We start from the raw sequence: 23,825 nt of genomic DNA on the forward strand, positions 1-23,825 counted from the left end.
CACACACACACACACACACATACGTCAGTACAAAAGCTTTTTCATAAAGAATTACTGGAAAAATGACATTACTCTTTTAAACAAATAATCTTTTTAAAAAAAAGCATGCTACAATCTGGTGGGATGCTAATCGTGAAACACTTCATCCAATAAAAAAGGAACAAAAATGTTTATAAATGCAGAATATTCTCTTTGGTCTAGAGAAACAAAGAGAAGGGGAATATCATTTCCCTTTTTATTCCAGGTTATTAAAGGCAAGTCCAAGTTTCCACCATCTCATTGTACTGAAACACTGATTGTAATTAAACTTCAGTTTTACATGTACAGAATGTGAAAATGAAAAATGAAAAAAACAATTTTAATGAGCCAACTAAAAGTTCTTGCAGAAATCAGAATGACAGTACCCTCCAAAACCATTGGTAAACACTAACCCAACATGTTGCACACAAGAGGTAGTTTGTTTTAATTGGTTGTATATTTTGTCCACAATTCCCATTGACTTAATCTGTACATAAACATTTACAAGAGTCTGGAAGTTCATCTCTGTCAATTGATAATACATTTGTCTTGCTCTAATCTTTTAATAATTCTGCTGTTGAATAATTCTGCTGCTGCTTTTTCTTGTAACTCAGAGCTTGTTGGAAAGTCCACTGGGATCAAATGACTGGGATCAATTACTTTAATTCAATCTAATTATGTTCATAAAATGTGGATACAAAAATTGCTATTATTCATGAATGGTAGCTTGTAGGTCCAGAATTACCCAGAAATAAACTTTAGATTCCATATCCTTCAAAACTGCTTGGAGAGAAAAATAGCAATTTTGATCTCAATGTCCATTTTGGAGGGCACTGTAACAATACAAGAAAGGGATAGAAGTACAAAAATATACAGTCTAAAACAGAAGTGAGCACATTAAATACACATAGTGCTTATAGACATATGAACAGAGTGACTTAGAAGTCTGTGATAGTGTGTAGATTCTCTGTCATATTGTCTGTGGAAAGGCTTGTGGTGCATTTACTGTCACATATTGTCCGTCTGACATCATTCTCTCCATCTCCCATACTCTGTTCTGGTGCAGATGCTGCCTCTGCATCACTCTCTTCTTCCTCTAAACCATTCCCACTACAGCAGGAGCCCTCACTGTCACAGGAGCTGGAGGTCTCATCTTCTGAACAGGAGTACACCTCAGCTCCATGAAAGATGTAGCGATTTGGTGTTTGAAATAAATATTGGTGAGCTGCAAAACAGAACATACATTAGCAAATGGTGAGCACCATAATTATCTTAAGAATTTGAACATATGAATAACAGAACCACAGTGACCAACACTGCCAGTCTGATTTTGTATGCAAATTTAAGTCTTGTCATTTAACAAAAAATGGAAATCTTACCTCCAAGCCGTTTACTGATTGGATTTCGATGAATTTGACTCAACCACCATTTTTTCCAAACTTCATTGTTGTGATGTCGGTGCTTCAAACCCTCTTCATTTTTAGCTTCTAATCTATCTGGTATATCCCCTTTTTGGTATTGTTTATTTAAATTAAAATCATCTACCTCTATAGGTGCTTTCTGGCAGCTCACTGAGCTCCCTGGACATGGGCTTGTTCTCTTGGGTGTATTTGGGGAAACTTCCCTTTTTTCTGAAGGTATTGGTAAATTTGTACTGAGGTTTCCAAACTCCAGATAAGATCTTGCCTCAGTAGCTGCAGAAGGTGATACGTTGGTTCCAACATCTTTGGGCAACTGTACATTTGGACGAGAGTATATACTTGTGATGGCTTCTGATGACTCTGTGGAAGCCTCGCCTGCATCAGTGTTTTGTACCTCCAATGACTGGACTTCAGTGTACTTTTCAGGCAGAGGAGGTTTCTCTGTGATTTCACTAAGTGGTGAGGAGTTGTAGCAAAGCTGCTCAAAGTCACCACCAAGCAGATGGCATAGTTCGTTGACAATAACATCACAATCTCCCAGCAACTCTACATCGAAATTCAAGTGGGGCAGTGGCTCGCGATTGATCAGAACTTGAGGCACCTCATGGGGAACAGAGCCTTAATGGAAGCAAAAATTAACTATTATTTATCATTACTCAAAACCATAATGCAACAATCATGTATTGGAAAGCAAATTTGACAACATTGAGAGTGACAAAAGAAATACAGTTTGCCTCTAAGGATAGAAAAAAGTCAACAAACAAATAAATAAATATGGACGTCTGCCATGTACCATGAAAATGAAAAACAATGATCTAGGGTAGAGATTTGGTTTAAAAATACAGTAATTCCTTAAATTAAAAAAAACTGTTGAAATGCCAACTCATGTTCACTAACCCACCCAAGCTAATAAAAACGAAGTGTATATTTCATGTATTTGTCTACATTTTAAAATGTAACAACTTGTTTGGTAGTTCATACTATCCACTATCTACATAATCAAAATACTGAATCATGTTACTCTGTTTTATGTTAGATTCATTGTTAGCTGTTGCTTGGCTTTTAACCAGTGAATTCTAAAACACATTTGGCTTTAAAGCTTTCAGAAGACTGCCAACATTCCTGGAAAATGTTAGGCGCTTCTAACCAGCACAAGTTCTCTAATGATTTTTTTATTAAACTGCCATAGTAAATTGATTTCATACTTCACTGGTAACAATTATGGTGTGTTACAAGAAGCTCCATTAAGATTACAGGCCATGCTAACCATAGGGTTTACCATCTATTCAAAAGGATACCAACTTTGCTCACCACAATTTGAAATGGAATTTATTATGTAGAACAGAAAAAAATTCAGAGTGTGGGAAGAGTGTGACAGCAGGTGTGGAGTGACAGCAGGTGTGGAGTGACAGCAGGTGTGGAGACTGAGAGCGAGGTAAACTGCACTCTCAATACCTGAGAGTTAGAAAGCTTGTAACAAAGTAGGTATACCTAGTGATTAGTTCTCACATGAAAATAAATGAGACAAAGGTCAAACTTAAAACTTAAAACATACTTGGGATAAGAGCCACTGGTCGCACTTTCAAAGACGATCCAATGACAATCAGGAGGTCCACCTCATTCTTGTCTTGTTTCATGGCTCTGTGAAACAATTCAGGAAGGTTCTCTCCAAAGAAGACAATGTCTGGTTTCATAATAGCAAAAGGGACATCAGAACATCTTGGGCAATGAGGAACAATCTGTAAAAGAATTATACTGTTTAAAGGCATTTGACAAGGTAAAATTCACCAGTACCTCAACTATTAATGCAGGTGATACAGGAACATGAAAAGACATGATACCACAGATTTTGTCATAGAGTACTATTTATTCCAGATCAACTAGATATATAACACATTTTACTAAGGGTGCATTAGTCAAAATTCAAGAAACTATCAGTTAAGCAGGTGAACACAACACTGGTTTTTAACCCATTGTTAAAAATCCACGGTGTCAAGTGTAATTCAATTGGTTTTCTAGAATTACCAAAATTGTCATCATCACTTTCAAAAGATGAAGTAGGCTGTTTATTAATAATACTTCTATTATTTAACAAGTTGTTAGCAAAACTGAACTGCTTGGAAGCTATTAACCCAGTGCTTGTATGCAGAAGCCTAGATAAATGAGCATCAGGAGAGGACTGCAATGTGGCTCCAGCAAAGAATTCATTTTTCTTGGCTAATTTTGATGTACTGAAAATAAACTACAAATTATTCCCCTGATGAAACTTGACCTGGTCGAAAGGGGGGGCTCTCCCACCCCCAGGCCACAGACCAGACCTAGGACCTGTTGGTGCTTTGAGGTTGAGCAACAAAGCCATAAAAGGCCTAGCTATCAAGATGGCATGGCTTCTAACCCTCAACCCGCTCCCCTTAGGGGTATAAACTCATAGATAGGAAGCTGAAAAGCTTACCAGCCTGGTTATATTTCCAAGAAACTGTGACCATAAATTCCATCAGACTCAAATCCCTACAAGGACAACCAACTTTTCCCATCCCACAGTATCACAAAGTAACAAGTTACCATTTATAGTCTACTATGATATCAAATGATAATCAACCAGTAATGCATGGTAATTATAATATCTCCAAATTGTGATATTTACTTGTTATATCTGCTATGTTGCATTATTCTGTTCATTACTTGTTCCTCTTTGTTATTCATCCATATTACCTCAATTGTATGTTGCTTACCTCATATTGCATATTGTAAACAAACTTACTCACTCCTAGTTGTATAAAAGAAATCCTATATAAACCAATTAGACAATATATTAAAGTAACGTCTAGAAATTAGGAAAGTAATTAAACTGATTATCCAAATGCTCTACACTCATTCTAAGACCAGGAGACAGAACTGAATAGGAATATATGATTTTCTTTTTATGTTATTATTCCTTTATTTCTCAATTTGTTTATAATTGATATGTAGTGGATCCTATGCATTTCTGTATTACTATATCTCCTAAATTCTTTACCCTAGGCAGGCCTCGTTTCCTCCAAGATATAACTGACACTCAACCCCCTCAGTAGTCTGGTCCAAGGTGCAAAAACTGACTGAAACAAAAAGGGGTTCCCTCCCATGGATCTGTCAATAACCTCCCGCTAAGCAGCTAGAAATACTTGAAACCAGGTTGTCTTAGATTGTTTACCATATTTTAATTTTGTTGTTTTGTTTATTTTATTATTATTAATTTCTTATCATTATTGTGTATTCATCGGAATTTATCCATCACGGTTTATAACCCATCTGGTTGAGACCAGAATTCCAATATTTAGTAATGGGTTGGTAATGAACCCACTCCTACTTCAGAAAGGTCTGCATGCGAAAGCTTATATGGCTCTCACTTGAGTCATCACTGAAGGTCTAATTCCTCGGGCTAAGTACCCTGGTGTCCTCATCGTCATCGGATCCCATCAATCTCAGAGTCACTCGAATGACTTCAAGAAACAGCAAACTCTCCGAGTCACCGGACAATTACGCAGAAAGGATACGAATTTCACCACAATTCAGGCAGTTGGACAAAAGACTGACCTTCACTTCTAGCATGGTAAACTGAAGCCCCAAAGTTAAATGGACTCTCCCTCGCTCTCTCCACACTGTCCAGACAATCTAATGGAACACACGCATGCATCTCCAGACAGTTCGACAGGGTTGAATACCAGCAAGTCATAAGAGCCAACATTTCTCTCATATGCTACCAGTTGGTATCAATAGTAAATTTAGTGTTTATTAATCAAATTAGACAAGTTAACTGTCCCCTCACCTGTGACACTGGTTCAGCACTCCTAATTAGTTCCCCACGTCACTGTTCACAATGACTTTCTCTCCTGATCCTCCAATTAGACTGTAGGCATACTTTCATTCCGAATTTGTTGATTACATTTCACTTTGTTGGTCTTGATTGATAAGTAGATTACCCATTTGGTTACTTCCATATGTTACTTAAAACAATCTATTTACTTTTTGTTGCTCTACTCTTTTCTTATTTTAGCTAGCTACCTGTAATCACCACAAACTGTGTTAAATTTAGCTTGTTTACATTGTTAGGCTTGTTATAATGTTTCTAGTGAATTAGATACTCCTGGTCATTATTAGAATCTTAGTCAATGATTGTTGTGCATATTTTTCCTACCTCTGCTTATACAATAAACATACATTGGTTAATATGTCTGTGAGCCAAGAAATAATCACCTATTGTACTGGCCACTTTCATGAGTTGAAGCTAAATTATTAGTCATTATTAGTAATATTATTAGTAAAATTATTAGTAATAAATTACAATTAGTACATTTTCCTTGTTAATCAGGGTTGTACCCCAATTAATCTTACCAACTGTAACTGACAATGTATTAAAAGTAATAAAATCGCTACACCACCACTGGAATAATTTATTTATTGTTTGACTCCACCTCCAACCCCTAGCCAGTGATTAATTTGTAAAAGACAATGTAACAACATTAAGGGTGACGATCAGCAAGTGGACACTGAGGGAAATGTCCCGGAACATATGGCGGGTATGAATGTGATGTCACAGTTGTTGAGAGTCACTGAATTTTGACCACTTAGTGGCAGAGATGGTGTTTAGTGTGAATGCTGGAGAAACACCAAAAAATCTGAAATATGAAATGAGCTACTGTGCTAGACTATAGATTCAGCAAGAGTTCTGAAATCTTTTTACAAACCACTGAAAGCTAAAGAAAGACAAGTCTAGTTTAGATAGATAGCCAGACTTTGTAGATTTGCAAGTTATACTTAGAATTAAGGAACATTGACGGTCATGATGACTACAAGAATTTATTTTAAGATTTAGTGATAAAATGTAGGAGAGGCTGTTTTATCTGCACAAATATATAACATTACTGGGTAGTAATATTTGCTGGAAACAAAGTAAGCCTAGCTATCTTATTTTTACAAATAAAAGCTGTAATAAAACAAATATTACCAGTATGACCAAGCTTGAGACGTCAGTGAATACTCTCTATTGACAAAACAGTGCTCTAACTGCTCAAAATAGGTCTGAATATAGTAGCATTCAAACTAGGCCTAATGTTACTATGATGACTGCAGTACAATAAAATCTAAACAATTCTGTGGACATTTACAGCATGTTAAGATACACAATACATGTTCAGGTTGGTTTTTTGCTTACTTCTTTAAGAAAGTCAGATGTCTTTTTTGCCATATCTAAACCATGCTGTCTGCTAGCCCTCCTGGTACGTGACTAATAACCTGATTATGACAGGATTACAGATACCAAAGAAAAGAATTTGGGTTTTTGGAAAGGTGGTTACACACAAAAGTATATTTTAATGAAAATTTGTTCTGGAATATTCAAGTTCCAGAACGTGGATGTCCAAATATGAGACACACTGAATCTTGTTTCTGCAGCATCCAGCACAAATTAAGCACTGCCCCTGCATATGTATACAAAGCACGATCCAAAGAACCAATGGTGGCCTGCAGTTTTCCACAATAATGCCTTAGTTTGTGACAGCATAATATTCAAACAAGTAGGGAGATTAACATATTACCCTACTTCATTATTTATCCCTACAAAGCCTTAGATAATAAAGGTTAGCTATTGCTTGGTGCATCCCAGTATAGAAAATAATATTGCCTTGCAAGTAAATTTCATAAATGATGCTAGTTAAATAGCGACCTGGCTGGAATTATGCCAGGTAGAAACTGACACTGCTTTATATGTGACATTGTCTTAAGTGATCTACTGCATGAGTCACACTGAGTATTCAGTTGTTAATAAATGTTATTAATTCAGCATGTTAGGTAGACATGACTTTTTTTGTAAAAATGTTGAATGGCCTTTATATAGATAAAGCTGAAAAGAATATTAACCAGTTAAACAATTGAACTCAGGACTAACAATTAAAAGCTATAGCACATACTGTTTTTTGTACAATGTCATCTACATACAAATCTCAAGGCAGTCATTTTAACAAGACAATAAGAAAATATCTACAGGTTAAATGATATGAGAGCGTAAGACAGTTTCAACTACTGATCATTTTATTGCATACGGTAAGGCAAGTAGGCATGTTTTGTAGCAGATTGTTTGGATTTAAAGCAACTTTAATATTTAATTCTCATTTTCCTCACCATTTTAAATTCTGTCTGTTTTCAAGACTAAAAGAAAAAGTAACCATGATGTCAATTGCTACAGTGATACAGACCTAAAAATAGCTCATGTTTACACTCATGTATATGGGCAATGAACTGAACTATACCTGTTTGAATACATCTTCCCTTATGGCCTCACAATCAACTTTGTGTTTACAAACAAGGCAGGATGCTGTTGCAAAGGAACCTAAAAAATTAAAATGGAAAGAAAAAGGAAAAACAAGGGGAGGGCAGCATTAATCAATGTAATTAAAATGTCCCGTAAAAACATTTTATAAACGTCAAAACAAGACAAGCCAACTACATAATCACAAGACAAATGGTAATGCATATGTTAATAATATTGTGTAAAGACCTTAGGCAACTTTCTGAAAAATCACCTACTGATATCAGTATAGGCGTCACTAGTCAGCATTTTCACCATATATGTCACTGGTAGAATAAAGTTCTTTAAAAAAGGCTGGCCCAAATTCCTTGAATATTGAGGTTATACATTAATTATACATTACTAAAATCTAAACTGTTATATTTACTTGGGTCTGTAAATTCAATTCTGATCAGTTGATGCATTTTCTTTGCGGAAATCAAACATATAAAATTAATGATTTATTTAGCAAGTTGCTATGAAGTACGTACAGCCAAATAAGGCCAGGTGCTCCACTTCACATCAGGAGTTTTGTGATGATGATTAGTTGGTTGTACATTAACCTACCCCTTACATTTTCTTTTTAAAGAATTCCAGAGTCAAATTTGTTCTTTTGAACTTTCCATGAATCTAGAAAAGTGACCCACTTGGATTGGAACCTGATGTAGTCAGTGTATAATGTTTTTTATGCACTGTTACTAACATTAGCTAATAAGTGTTCAGATAATATTTTGTAAGCTGGAAAGAGTGGTCAAGCTTTTATTCGAATGAGGTGTCTACAAACCCTAGGGTACACTTTTTAACCATTATAACAGTAATTAGTCATTTTAATATAGCTTACATTCTACATTTGGCTACTGAAATATATAATTTAGAGGTAGTTAATGTTGCTAAACATTTTTTACCTTCGCATTCTGAAATAACTTGACAATTTTTATTTGTAAATGATATAGCATGATGCTGTGCATTGCTGAAGGGGGCTGTCAATTTATGCATATTATAGGTATGTTTCATGGCAACAAATTGTGATTGGCTGTGTGGAAACAGCAGTGTTTTCTGTTGGTGTAGTGCATGAAGCTCATATGGAACTGGTGGCACCAAGTATGCATAAAAAGGTAGCATCAGGAACAGTTACTGTTCATACTCAAAACTGTTCAACCCCACAGTGGAAAAGAGGCTCATGTGCATAATTTACAGAAGAAAGAAACAGCATAATTTCTCTTGCAATACCGATTCCCCTTCACGTTTGTCTAAACCAATTGCCCCAACCCTGCTAACAGCCAGTTGCTAGGTACAATGACATGGTAAATACTCATTCTAGTTTTTACATTGTCCCACCAAAGGCATTGTTTCCTGGAACATAAATTGAATGGTGTTAATTTTTTTTTTTTTGCTAGCGATGTCTTCTGTCTAGGATTTTGCAGCATTATGTTATATATTAGAGCATATTTCCATGTTAAAGGGACTTATGAAAAACAGCGTGTCTTCTTACCCAAATCAAACAAAGGTCTAGAAAAAGAATAGGTTTGATTAGTTTTGATTGCGCTATACATGGAAAAATTGTTTTTAAAAAGGTGGTAAGATATGATAGGCAGCATCGCAACATGATGATTAAAAAGATTGGAGCTAAGGCTATTGGACTAATCATGGCAAAAATGAGTCCTAAAACATACAAGGAGGACAATGAACTGATGTGGAAAAGAATGGGGAAAGAATGAACACTGAACTGAATGATTAAAACTTACTCCACATGATCAGCATGTGTCATTTACTATCACTTGATTGTGGTCTGTAGGCAGTGCTATGATTTTTAATGAATCAAGACTTGCCAACAAAATGTTTTGTGGCCACATTAATAGCAAATCTACAATCTCTCTCTTAATCCAGATGGATAAAGTTGGCTATTATATTCTTAACAAACTACAATAAATTTACTTTCACTCTAAAAAGATCAAATATATAAAAATAAAAAAAATCCCATGAAGTAAGACTTCATGGTAAGAATGGATGAAAAATGAACACAGATTTACAGCAACAAGAAGCCTTTTAATTCTCATTAAGGAACCATAATTTTAAACCAGGCTTTCATGCAGGCTTTAAATATCTTGGTAGTTCCATTAATCAAACATAAATTATATGTAGATTAATTAATTGTGGATTATAGTTTATAACTTTATAATTTATTGATTTATACTATTTAAAGATTATAAATGTAATCTATAAATGAAGCAGCAATATGATTCATACATGACTAGCAAATTTCATGTAAATCATGTAAATCTTTGTGCTGTGAATGAAGCTTTACTTTAGGTTTTAAAAGAATCAAAGATTTGGAGCATTTTGTTTCACCAGTAGTAGCAATACTACAGGTAGCACTATTAAAGCAGCATTATGCAAGATTTGTTGGGAGGTTTTTGTACTGACTTCTGTGTATTAATGTCATACGCACAGGCTCAAAAGGTAGGTCTGATTCGATGGACTGTTTACCTGAATTTAATACAGGTCTGAAAGTGAATGGAAGGAGAAAGAGGTATCGCTGAATATGATGACATTAGAATGGCAAACCTAATCATCTTCTGAGGCTTTACCAATGGTCAAGGAAGTGTATAAATAAAGTGAGCTGGCAAGCTAAAAAGGAGAGCAACAGAACTTGAGCTAAGACCAGAATAAACATTGGCTTGGCTTTGAGATACCTGAAGGGATTCAGGAGTAATGTTGACTTGGCTTTTTTAAAAATTATTTTACAAGTTTATTTAGTTATGTTGGTAGTTTGGTAGCTACCTACCAAAAATAGCAAGCATATTATTATTGTTGTTATAAAAGTTTATGTTGGTGCTGTAATGAAATGCAATGTACCCTTGTAACTGAAAATATTTTAGCTGAACAGCTACCATTAACTAATTCACTAATATTGCCATTTACTAATGCTAACAGGGTCTTTATTTGCTTAAGATTTCATCCTTTGTTATTTACTAGGCTGGTAATTATTAATCAGATACTTGCCAGTGCTATTGTCTGTAACTGTGTAAATACTATAATATGCATGAAATATTGCATCTTCAGACATTGCAGCCAATTGTCAAGGTTGATCATTAATACATGATTAATGATTGGTAGCTTGTCAAGTTAACCTAATGTAGTGAGACAGGCATATGAGAATGAATACTTTAGCAGGTTTAATGGAGAACAGCAGCAGCAACACAGGGAATGAAGAACAGACTGGCAATCAAACAAAACACAGAACAGAATGACATGGTAAACTATAGAAGAGAATTACAAAGTAAAAGGTATACAAAAACACTGCTTGGATAGCTATCCAATGGAGAACACTACATACATGTAGGCTACAGTGAAACAACAGGTAATAACAGGAATTAACCAGATACAGGAATGATAAAGCAGCAGAGCAAGAGCACTTGGAGCAATGCAATGTGCACGATGAGCTAGTGGAGGACTACTGATTAAATAGCTGAGCTGACAAACAGCTAAGGAGAAACAGGTGTTACTACCCAGGCAAGGCAGGTTGTCACTGCTGGTGTCCCAGGACCCTCTTCAGAAGAGAAAGTAAAATGCTTAGACAGCCTGAATGACTAGGAGTAACAAAAACGGCATGTGGGTCTAATCCAAACAAACTACATGATCAATTTCTGTTCAAGCTCACAGACAACCCTTTCTATCCTATAAAAATTGCTTCAGCATCTATGGCTAAGTCTGCATGCACAAAGGGGGTTTCAGATTAATACATTACACTCAGTGTCAACATAGCCAGTCAGCTAGCCAATTCTACTGAAGAAAAACTTGTTTTTTGACAATACATGAAGCCCTTATCTTGGAGAATTATAGCTGCTGACCTGTGTCGGTTACCTCACAAACATCCTACACAGGCAAGCACCAACTTTAACTGACATGGAAAACTCTATGCCATGGTTACCACCCAAGGGGAAGACAGACATTGAATTCACATGGATTCCCAACCTGCCTGACCCTAAACAGACAGCAAATCACAGGTATTAAAAAAAAAAAAAAAACCACAAACACATTTTAAGTAAATCAAAATGCCTTAGCTGGTCAAGCCTTTTTTGCAATTGATAGATTATTTTCATCTAACAGCACTATTTTTTGTATATAAAAAAAGAAACTTCAAAGATATTGTAGTTACACTTGTAACACCCAGAGCCTTGCACTTAAAATAATAAAAACAATTCACTTTTCTTTGCCAAAGTGTTTTGGTAAACACCCATCCATCCATTGCCATTTTGGTAAATAAAAAGGGCAGGTAATTAAAATAAAAATTACTACAACAAATTGCTTTCCAAGGTTGTACTCTGGGTGCAATTTGAAACAAAAACATTTTAGGCAAAACCGTGCTTTACAGTTACTAATTCATAAACATAGCACACAATCTAACTTAATGCAAGTTGAAGTAGTTTTCACCCAGGAATGAAACTTCCCTAAATATACTTCTGAGAACCACTATAAATAAAATCTATGTAACTGTTATCTGCTCTGAAAGGGAAAACACCCACAACATGAAGAAACTAACATTGCTAATACCCAGTTCTAAGGGCAAGTGTTGTATTACTTTTAAATGCATCACAAGTTGCCTAAAGGACAAGCAACTACTGAATCGAAACCTTTTTCATGGCAAATAAATGACAATACAATACATAATGGAAGCCAGGCAGCAGGCAAAATTGCTAAACTGACCATCTGCTGATATGTCTGGACCCAAAGTCCACCATAGTGATACTGTGAAAAAGTACAGAAAAATACTAGAAAAACATTAATGTCTCAATTACCGAAATAGTATTTAAGTAAATGATGCATAGAATACCGTAAGCATCTTTCATCTAAAGCTAGGATAATTAAATATTAGATGCAACATCTAAAGTTCTTATGATACCATAGATTTAAATGTACTGCACCCAATAGAAACTTGGAACAGATTAAATGATTACATAGCTTTAAATGAAAAGTCCTTCAGGCTATATTTGTGTACACCGACCTTGTCTAACTGGCTGTGGAGATGGCATTGCAGTTATTTAGAATGACACTGTGGTGACAATGTCCATCACCCTCTGAAGGAGAGAGGGTGCTCTGGCTGCTCTGTCAGGGAGCTGGCTCTTTGGTCTGGTGGTCAGGGATCGTGTTTATCACCTGTAGGACGTGTTTGGGGCTTTAGTCACTGAAATTCAGATCATTCAGGATCAGTGGGCTATTTGTACAAGTACAAATCGTTCAAAAATGATCTTAAAATTGGAGCTGCACTTGGGGGTGGAACCCACCTCTTCCATTAGGGGGATGGTAAATAGCCTAGATCCCTGGTGAGGGACAAGGGCAGTAGCTCATCTATGTAACCTCATCTAGATATTTTGATAGAAACGGCTATTATTGTTGGTGACTTCACCATTCACCTTGATAATCCTGAAGACCTTTTGATATCAGCCTTTAGTTCTATACAAGAATCAATGTAAAAGAGGAGAACGCTGGTGGATGGTTCTGGTGGGCATATAACTGATTTAATACTGAGGTATGGCATAGACATAGAAAGTAGTCATCCTATACCAGTCTGATGCCATCTCAGACCACTCCCTTATTTAATTTGAGCTTTGCAGTCACAATATAGTCACCTTGACTGGCCACCACACCAGATGCACGATTACATCAGCTACTGCAACTAGGTTTATTGCAAATCTCCCTGATTTATTGATTCTGATTGGGACATCCTCAAACTCTGTATAACTGGATCAAATGACAATGTTTAGAATCTACATTTTGTTGCATACCCAATGATGTTACTTCACTTAAGAATAATTTTTAAAAAATTGGAACCATGGTATAACAAACAGATCCACATTTTAAAACAGTCAAATAATTAGTAGCACCAAACTAAACTTCCAGCTCACATGGAAGGAGCCTTCTTAATGAATTAAAAAGGCTCAAACAGCTTCTCTCTAAACTAATAGAAGATAATATAAATTATCTGAGATTATGTAGTACAATAGCACTTACAAGGAAAAAAATAAAAATTTACACCAAAGCTCAGATTACATCAGATAGTAGTAATGATTTCTTACTTTTTTTTTTTCCAATGGGAAAATTAAAAACAGATAACACTCAGAGTATTAAATGCATCAGACAGTTATATAGAAACCAAAATAACCATGTCAATAAAGAGTCTTTTACTCCTACCCAACAACCTCATCAGCATTAATCACCTCTTCAAAATCTTGCTGACTAGACTCATTGACCATCACAAGCCATCTAAATCCTACTGAAAGTAAATCAAACCTCTAATATACTACATACTCCCTCAACACTGGGTATGTACCCAAGTCCTTCGAATTAGCAGTTATCAAACTACTGATCAAGAAAGCTAACTTTCACCCATGTCAGTTGTCAAACTAGGCAGACTTCAAACCTTCTCCATTTCTAAGACCCTAGATGAAGCAGTAGCTAATCAGCAAAGATCATACTTTCATCAGCACCAGATACACAAAATCTGCAGTCAGAGTTTAGGCTTCATCATAGTACAAAGACAGCACTGATTAAAATAGTTGATAACCTGTTGCTGGCTTTTATCTTTACTCAACACGGACATAGACGATATAATTTTATATGTGCCTTGTCACTTCACAGTCACGACAGGTTCTACATCATGCTGGGAAAGGCAGGGGTGAGGGAGTATTCCGTTGATTGCAGTTATTACTAGATTCTACACATCTCTCCTTTAAAATGATAAAGGTGTTTAATACCACCTTTGCTTGCACTGTCAACTTGAACATAAAATTAGATGACAATGTACAGCACAGTTCCTTTTTGTGTTTGTTTTTTTAATCTACCAAAATAAATTAGCTATGAAAGTCAGGGAATAACTAAGGTGAGAATTAGCCGATTCTTCACATTTTGCATGTTCTACCCTTAAACTCTCCTTGTCCAAACAGACAGTACATCCAAATAAGCAGGTTTAGTTCCAGTATTTTCCCCTCAAGATTCTTCTTTCACCATACGGAACTTGTGCATCCTCACAGAGCCATTTCCTATAAAGCTCCCACACTATGGAATAACCTTCCTGCAAATGTTTGAGAATCAGACACAGTCTCAATATTTAAGGCTAGACTGAAAACCTGCTTGTACAGTCAGGCATTTTATTAACTACTTCCCATCTTGGGTAAAGGTATAGATCTGGGGAGCCATGGGCATTGAGAGTTATGGTAAACTGGGATATTATGATGCTGTCACTTCACCTCTTTTGTCACAAGTTTGTTGACTGAGAGCGGCGCCATGCTGATATTCCAGGGTGCCCTCTTGCCTGTTTTTCCTTCTGGCTCTATTCCTTTAGCTGTGCCATCATAGCTAAATCTGCTGGAGTCCATGTTTGCACATTATAGTTCCCCAATTTACACACCCTCGTACCTGGACATGCCTAATAATCTATTCTCTCTTTCTGCTCAGGTACACCTATGCCTGATGTCATATTGTTACTGAGTCTCAACCCATCTCAGCTGCCATGGCTCTTCCCACCACCCCCTGGTGGCCCATGCTGTAGCACACTACACGTCCACCCAAACCAACAACTTCTCCGTTGCCCTTGATGAACATTCTAATGCATGGTGGCTTTCGGACACATGCACACCATTTGGACAAAACTAGGACCTCTAAGTAGTTAATGTCTAGTACAATTTTCTATTTTTTCCTTCTCTTAAAATTGTTATTATTGTGGTGACCATTGTCAGCAAGAGGAGGATGGGCCCTCCCTTTGAGTCTTGGTTCCTCTCATGGTTTCTTCCTTATGCTCTAGGGGTTTTTTCCTTGCCACTGTCACCCTTGATTTGCTCACTGGGGGCTTAGACTTGGAAATTTGTAAAGCTGCTTTGGGACATCTGTTGTAAAAAGCACTACACAAATGAATTTTGATTTGACATGACTTTGAGATTCTCCAGTCACACATAAACCATGAGGCAGATACAAAATAGCAGCAAGATCCAAGTCCCTTTATAGGGTTAGGCAGCACTTCAAGATCAAAACCATGAACACATATGCCCTGCCATTCATCAGATACCCAACAGGCACAATAAGCTGGACGAGAGAAAAGCTGGAAGGTACCAATGTCAAAACCAGAAAATTATGCATGGGCACCCCACCCAAGATCCAACATCCAAAGGTTGTACACCGGTTGGAAGACAGACCAAACGGGCCGACAAAAGATTCTAAAAACATCCATGAATACATCCAAGTAAGGATGATTTCCCCCCCAGAAGTGAAGGATAAGGCCCTCCATGGAATGTAGCACTAACAGATAAACAGGTGGCTAACATAAGGCAATCCTACCTATTGCTGGATAAAGGCAGGAGGGAATGACAGGTACTGAATTGGCAGGTACTAACCACTGCATACCAGGAACACCCCCACAAGACCTGCCATGTTGGAGATGCTCTGACCCAGTTGTATAACCACAATCTAATCACAATTTGACCCTTTTTGGAGTACCAACCGTGGTTGCTAATAAGAATTCATAAGTGTCTATGCTTTTTGAACTTATACATACACTATGAATATTTTACTAAGTTCTATGTAGTGACCTTCAAATGTACTACCAGATTCACTGTTGCGTGGCACCAGTATTTTTTTTTCCCAATTTAGACATAAATGAAGCATTACAATATGAAATCACCTGCCCAACACATCAACTTTAAGAACCAACTTCACTTTCTGTCTATTATATCCCACCCCTTGACAGGTGCCACTGTAAAAAGATATTATTCACTTTACCAGTCAGTGAAACAGTCAGTCATTCTTACACACTGCTGTCAGACTGAGTCACCATACAGCTGGAGTAGAACAGACCTGGTACTGTTGGGCTAATGATGAATAATGTCAATAACTAAGTAGTACTTAGTAACACTGTGCTCTACTCTTCAAGATCCATGTACTATAGTGGTATTTTCTGTCAATATATTAAGATAAACACTGGACTAATTCTCTTACATGTTGCTGCTGTTTTAGAAAGTATGTTTTGTCGTCACTTTTCCACTGGAAAAGCCCTCAGTCGGGCTGAGTGGCAAAACAATTCATGCAACATGGCTATGTTTATTAGGGAGAATGGCAAAACCAGGAACGAAATAAGGGATTATCTACTTAAAGGCAGTTGGAGATGATGGCCATCCAAATTACCATAGAAGCAGTTATTCATGGACATTGACATATGGCCAGGAATCTTCTTTTCTGAAATTTATATTTACCTGATTTCGACACCACATAAATATGCTAAGCAAAGCCTTAAGGCTTAGCCTGCAAGAGCCTATTGAAAAGACAACGAGGGCTCAGATTTTCTGGTTGTATGTGGACAGGTTTTTACAAATATTTGTATTTTATTAAAACTTTTATTTGTTACACTGTAAGCTAGCTAGGCCTACTTTGTTCATAGTGAACACTGCCATTCAGTAACATGCAGGTTTTTTTTGTAACATGGAGTATTTGTGCAGGTAAAATTACATCTCCTCCAATGTTATGATTAAATTTAACACATGAAATAAAATTGTGTTCACTATGATCTTGAATGTTTGTCATTCCAACTAATATTATAACTAAAACCTACAGTTATCTGGCTAGCCATCTAAACTGGGTTTGTCTTGATTAACAAACACTGGCTTTCTTTTCTTTAGCTTTCATCAGTCTGTAAAAAGATAGCTCTGAATTCTTGATCAATCTATTTGTCCTGTCCCTCGCATAATAGTGCTTTCACATTTTTCAGTGTTTTGGGTTTTTTGCAGCATTCACACTAAAAGCTAACTCTGCCGCTTATTAGGCATTCCTACAGTGACTACCCAACAACTGTGATGTTATGTGCACTAAATGGAGAACCCCTGCTGCTCGCTTTTTTGCATTCTGACAAATTCAAGTACCTTGGAATTATATTGCATGTAATCATTGTTATATTGTCTTTACACAGAATTTTAGAGTGTTGAGCTCTTTTACTTTGTTTTCGTATCCTTGTTTGTGATGCTTACAGTTTTAAATTCCTGCTGTTGTAGCACTACCATTTCCCTGGGTTCAATAGATTGACCAAGCCATCCATCTTCATCGAAGACATTTAAATGGATTTGTGTCAAACTAGCAAGCTGTTTAGCCAGCATTCCTCATATACATGGGTTGCTTCCACTCACTTACAAAACCTTTATAATTAACAGGCTTCATAAATAATGGCTTCTGATCACATCTGATAAGCCTTACAAGGTTATTTTTCTTCTTAGATACACTTTTATGATTAAAAGACAAATGAGTCAGAGTGCCTATCTTGGTAAGACATTTTTGAAGTGTCAAATATTCTAAATTGCAACAGTCAAATGTGCTATTTACATAGGGTTATTTATGATCATTTTGTTTTATAGAGTTTGCTGAATTTGAGATGGCACAAAAGGATGAGCAATTTAAGGTAGAAGTATAAAAAAAGGTTTAAAATCTTGATATTTTAAAAATCAACAAGCAAACAAAGAACACAATAAATAGAAAGGTATATACACTTTTATCCAGCTGTAGGTGACATTTTATCTAGTTCAGGCATTCAATCATAACAAAATGATATCAGACAACAGGCTAGAATTGTGAGCTTTTACACCAACACATGTTCCCAGATGAGTAACAAAGTTGACATCTCACACTTGGAAATATTTTCTTCCCAAGGTATATAAGTTTACAAATAGTATTTATATCTTAAGAGTTAGCTCTGGAAGTGTACTGGAACTGATTGCAGTAACTACCTGACATGTTCATTGTTCTTTTGTAGGCATCAGCAATGCCTGCATAGACATGTTTACTGATGAAAGGATGGGGGGGGGGGGGGGGGATGCCATTAAGTAATTTTTTTGGCATGTTGCATAACCAACAAATTCAACTGCATACAATTGTCTTTAGTTAGTGTCCTGTTATATTAATGCCAAAAATTATGACAAATACCAACCGTGGTTGCTAATAAGAATTCATAAGTGTCTATGCTTTTTGAACTTATACATACACTATGAATATTTTACTAAGTTCTATGTAGTGACCTTCAAATGTACTACCAGATTCACTGTTGCGTGGCACCAGTATTTTTTTTTCCCCAATTTAGACATAAATGAAGCATTACAATATGAAATCAACATACCATGACACTGAATGATCCTCTGGACTCCTGCAACCTGCTCCAGAGTGTCAATGTTCTGAGTGTAATTCCTCAGAAGTTTCTCCTTGTTATCCAGCATTGAAATGAATCTGTGACAAAGAGATGGCTGAAACTGTCCAGGGTAGATCTCCTACAACAAAATTAAAATCTGAGTGTTGATTTTAAAACTAATGGCGAAGAGAGATCAAAAGGTTTATTCTGGATCACCACAGCACAGTACAATTTCTTTTCTTTTTTTTTTTTCCATTATTTTCTTTGTGGGACCCTCCCTTACAAATAACCTATTCCCACCCATCAGGTAAGTCTCCCCTGCAAACCAGGGAGGATGAGGGCTGTCACATGCTTCCTCCAAAGAACATGCAGCCAATCAACACATCTTTTCATACTGCAGTTCATGCAACGTCTGGGGGTGAAGTAAAGTTCAGAGAATGGTGGTATCCACCCCCTTCTGATGCATGAACTCACAGATGCCCATGTCATCACTTGTAATTGACAGGAGACAGTGAGTAGGCCTTCTCTCCCTCATGGCCAATTTTGCGATTTTGGGTTCCCAACATCAGGGATCGAGCTCACAATCGCCCTATAGGGTTTTTCTGTTGTGCCACTCAAGCAACCTCACATAGGATAAATGTGAGAAAGGGGGGGGATAAGGACAAACAATAAGCAGGACATTAGGTACACAATACAGTGGCAATCACACAGGACAGGGCGCACAGACTAGTCAGTACAACATTGTGCACGTTTTGGTAGATGGGTTTTGTGTCCTCTGAGGCAGAATGAAAATAGCTATTAGAGATATAACTGCCATTATCACCACAGACCATTTTCTGCAAATTGTATCCCAGGTGCACCATACAAACCTTTGCAAATTTGAAAAATGGCCTTGGGTCCCTTCTGAAATATTCTATGTCAAACATTGCCTGAGGATCTGGAAGGTCTGGAAAATCTATAGCAAGTCGTGCATAAATCCCATCTCTAGATCTGAAGTCAGGTATCCCACAAGAAACAGACACCTGGAGGAAAATCCAAAAAGAGTGATCAGTTTGAAAGATGCCCTTTTGGTCCACCAGGACATATGTTTGTGGTTTATGGGCATTTAAACTTAGAGAAAATGAGACATTATACTTCACTCTGACGACTTGATAAAAGGTGCCTGGTGTTGCCATGATCCTTACACAAAAAGTGCTGTTTATTCCTCAAAAAAGAGGTCTTTCCAGAAATACCAAATGCTAAATGTGACAGACATTTGACTTGAAATTAGAATCTTATGTGTGCTCCAACCAAAAAGTGGTATTTACTGTAATGGTGAGCTTAGAAAACTTCATATAAATAGGATATGCACCACCCAATAAAGTAATTACTTTTTGTAATTTAGTGAATGGTGGATAATGCTATGTAAAGTTTAACATCTAAACGTGTGTAGTTCACACGTGAAAAGGGGGATATACTTAATTGATAGGAACAAATTATCCTGTGCTCTTTTAAATAACTCTCACGCATGGCAGCAAGTTACATTTAGCTTTAAAACTAAACTATGACTAGTGTGGTGTTAGAAACAAAGTTGTTAATTACAGGTCAGCAGAAACTGACATGACCTGCTACAGCCGATTACACAGACTTGCATCCATTAGGCACATTACAAAAAGGTAAATAATTAATTTTAGTCAAATGAGGAGTGGAAGCCTGTGACGCTCAAAACATAACCATCTGCATTTGGGAAAATGTAGAAATGTTAGACTGCTCCATTATTTTTATTTGTGTCAGTCATGTTTTGGTAATTAGGACACAGACAATTTTAAATTGAAACACATACCCCAGCACCAGTTAGGACGAGTATCTTTTTGCCATCATTAAGGAGTCTGACGACATCCTCCAGGGTATTAATATCTTTGCGTTTCTTTCTCTTAGGAGGCTCTGAGATGTTGATGATAATTTGCCATAGTGTCATGTCATCAAGATCAGGTGAAAGGACAGTTTCTGGAAGTAGGTCTTTTAGAATAGTCCGAGGGTCAGTCTCTCTCATTATGTGTTGCTGAATGAAGTGATAAGAACCTAATAAAAGACAAATTAATACCTGTTAAAAGGTCTAAACTATAATCTACACCATCAGTTAATAACACCATACAAAATAAAATTTTAAGGAAGAGAAGCATGTTTTGTTTTTTTTAATATTAATCCTATACTAGCAATTTCAGGATACACAGAAATAAAAACCCTGTGGGAATTCCGGCAGTCAAAAAAAGACCATGAGTATTTTTCTTGTGATCTCAAGGTGAAGGTTGTTTTCTTGAGATTGACTTTTTTGATAGGGAACTCAAGATAAAAGTTGTTTTCTCAAGAGTTCAACTTTTTTTTTTTTTTACTTCTCAAGACATCAAATGATTTTATTTATTATATAAGGTATATACAAGCTAAATTATTTTCAGGAATTGGTGGAATTTGGAATTTTAAAATACAAAAAGACTTTACCCAGTTAAACATGTACTTTATGAAGCAGAGAGCATGTGGAGGTTATGACGGTGTTTAGAGCTCTTCAAAATATCTGACTTTATACAACTTAACAATGGATTTGTATTATGAACGCTCTGCGAGAGCTACTGCAAGCAATGGTTTGCACAAGTAAACAAAGAAAAGGACTTTTTTCATTTCTGTTCAGTGTGCAAATGCCTGCATGCATGACAGCATATCTCTTATATCCCTAAAAGTAAGAACAAATGCTCTCATCCATGATGTACAACAAGTATGCCGAATAATGCACGTTGACACTGAGGAAAATAAGTTGAGAAAACAACTTTTATTAACCTGAGATCCCAAGAAAACAGTACAGGAAAAATAAGCAACCCATGGTCTTTTTGGACTTCCGTACAAAATGTTTATTCTTGTTTGTGTGTAGGTTAAAAGGACCTGTGGTCTAGACATACCAATCTGAGGCTGGGGAGTCCAGTCACTGGAACTGGCATGGGAGGAGCAGTCATCGTCTTCATTAACATCAGGTGAGTAAAACCCATTGGGGTGGACACTGTCATCCATTATCCCTGTAAACAAACCCAAACTCACCAAGTTAAGATTTGTCTCTGTAAAACAAACTTACCTTTACCCATTTCACCGTACAAAATTAAAAAGTACTCATTATAATACTCAATTTAGTTTTAATTAGTCATGTTAGCTAGCTATAAGAAACCAGTACTGCATGTCTTTTTATGAATTACAGCTAGCAAACAAGCAGCTACCCTTTTAAAATGAGGTGGAAATATGAGATGTAGAATGAGAAGTACAAAGCCAACCTAGCTGATGATGGAACCTGCAATTAAGAGTTTGGGGCTGAGCATAATATTTTCGGAGACATTAGCTAGCTCGCTATTGTGTTAGCAGCGTGCTGATCTTTGCTGTCAAAACAAAAATTACAAATTTCTCAAATCACACAGATAGCTCTCAGCATTATTATACATTTTACAAGTTACTCTCAAACCTTACAATATATTAGCTACAGAGTGAGTCAATTTCCCTGCTGGTTAGCTAGCTAGCTATCCAGCTCTTAGCCCTAGAACTATATTAACAGACTAGCATAATTGTAAAGCGAAAGAATACTCGGGATACAGTCCCGAGTCCCATTAAGGCCTCACATAAAAACAAAATGATGGTGTAGTAGCTAGCTAGATGGCTACCTGAAAGCTCACTTTCAGGTCCAGACACGGAAGTCTTCTCTGTGCTATAGGCATCTTCACTTGGCTCCCAAATCACAGACACTTTGTCTTCTTCTTTTGCTAACGCCGTGGCCTGACTCACCGCCATCTCAGCACCCTCGGGCCGTGTTAAAATCGCGGCCGCCCAAGTTTCATCCGACTCGGCTCCACATGTTATATGCTCTCCGCGAATAATGTCCATACCACGATTTTGAAGAATGCTAATCCGTGGTTTCTTAACCATCGGTTCTTCTATCCCATCAGAACCGGCTTTGGCTCCAACCAATTTATTTTCCCCGTCCGCCATCTTCAGTTGCGTTACTAGGCGGTGTTTTCCTAATATAATGAACACAAGGGCTGTAAAATCTTTGAAGCACAGCTGGGTAGATATTTAAACCACGCATGTGACTTCTGCTTCCAAACACCACCGCTGGTCTTCTTTACTTCGAAATAATGTATGACGTCAGTCATAACGGGTACGAGAAAGTTAAACGGGGGGCGGGTAGTAAGTAATTGCAGCAACTGAGGTGAATTAAGAGTTTGCTCGCGATAGCTAAACGCACACACACACACACACACATACACTATATCTATATATCTATATATATATATATATTTATATATATATATATATATATATATATATATATATATAGATAGATAGATAGATAGATAGATAGATAGATAGATAGATAGATAGATAGATAGATAGATAGATAGATGGTTCTCTGGAAATAGAACATTTCGGAGAGAGGTCCTTCATCAGCTCTGCAAGCAAATGAATGAATGAATGTAATGATTTACTTATAGGCGTAGTTTTTTTGGGGGGGGGGGGAGTGGTGGGGGTTAGTGTGATCAGCAATAATTCCTGCTCACACTACTCATATGATGTGTCAGGTTGGATGATCTGAGCAGTGTGCCCCCAAAAGTTGAAATGAATCCTACGACACTGGACCTACTTTTTCAAATATAAATTTCGCATAGACTAATTTTAACTGTATAACACTATACTACTGTATTTCCTGGTATTATAAGATAAGCCCTTAAATAATAATTAAAAAAAAAAACATACAATACCGTTGTGTTTCGTGTATTCGCGCACACGCAACCATAGTCTAATTTGTAGCTTCCACTGGTGGCCAGTATTAAGCGATAAGACACATTTTACGGTGTTATGTTTTAGACTAGTATGGACATTGGAGACCCAGGGTTAAAAG

General features: G+C 36.8%; 2 protein-coding genes across 5 annotated transcripts in view; one reads left to right on the plus strand and one right to left on the minus strand.

The window, feature by feature from the left end:
- Nucleotides 1–221: 221 nt before the first annotated feature.
- sirt1 (sirtuin 1) lies at nucleotides 222–23,117 on the minus strand. 4 transcript variants are annotated; one of them, XM_081724694.1, is made up of 10 exons: nucleotides 22,813–23,117; nucleotides 21,847–21,960; nucleotides 20,739–20,977; nucleotides 19,786–19,938; nucleotides 18,908–19,055; nucleotides 7,724–7,803; nucleotides 5,013–5,090; nucleotides 2,995–3,178; nucleotides 1,398–2,057; nucleotides 222–1,243 (listed from the first exon to the last, which is right to left on the minus strand). In XM_081724694.1, exons 1-10 carry the CDS (start codon nucleotides 22,913–22,915, stop codon nucleotides 957–959), a joined length of 2,046 nt encoding a protein of 681 aa, XP_081580820.1. In that variant the 5' UTR covers nucleotides 22,916–23,117; the 3' UTR covers nucleotides 222–956. The 4 variants fall into 4 exon arrangements, with proteins under 4 accessions (XP_081580820.1, XP_026851348.2, XP_026851350.2 ...); XM_026995547.3 differs by having other exon boundaries at nucleotides 22,591–23,114; XM_026995549.3 differs by having other exon boundaries at nucleotides 22,712–22,850.
- Nucleotides 23,118–23,733: 616 nt separating this feature from the next.
- dnajc12 (DnaJ (Hsp40) homolog, subfamily C, member 12) overlaps nucleotides 23,734–23,825 on the plus strand; it is a 1,925-nt gene continuing 1,833 nt past the window's right edge. The window contains exon 1 of the mRNA XM_026995550.3: nucleotides 23,734–23,825. This exon is cut by the window's right edge and continues 98 nt beyond it. The gene's annotated coding sequence lies outside the window, so the exon portion shown is untranslated.

Source organism: Electrophorus electricus, chromosome 12 (assembly GCF_041902795.1).
Source record: "Electrophorus electricus isolate QZ-2024a chromosome 12, ASM4190279v1, whole genome shotgun sequence".
In the NCBI taxonomy this organism is placed as follows: domain Eukaryota; kingdom Metazoa; phylum Chordata; class Actinopteri; order Gymnotiformes; family Gymnotidae; genus Electrophorus; species Electrophorus electricus.

Coding starts and splice junctions, on each gene's coding strand:
- sirt1 (XM_026995547.3), bottom strand. CDS start 22,915: ATGGCGGACGGGGAAAATAAATTGGTTGGAGCCAAAGCCGGTTCTGAT. Junction 21,961..22,590: donor ACCTGAAAGTGAGCTTTCAG/GTAGCCATCTAG, acceptor GTTTGTTTACAG/GGATAATGGATGACAGTGTC. Junction 19,939..20,738: donor TCGTCCTAACTGGTGCTGGG/GTATGTGTTTCA, acceptor ATTTTCCTCCAG/GTGTCTGTTTCTTGTGGGAT.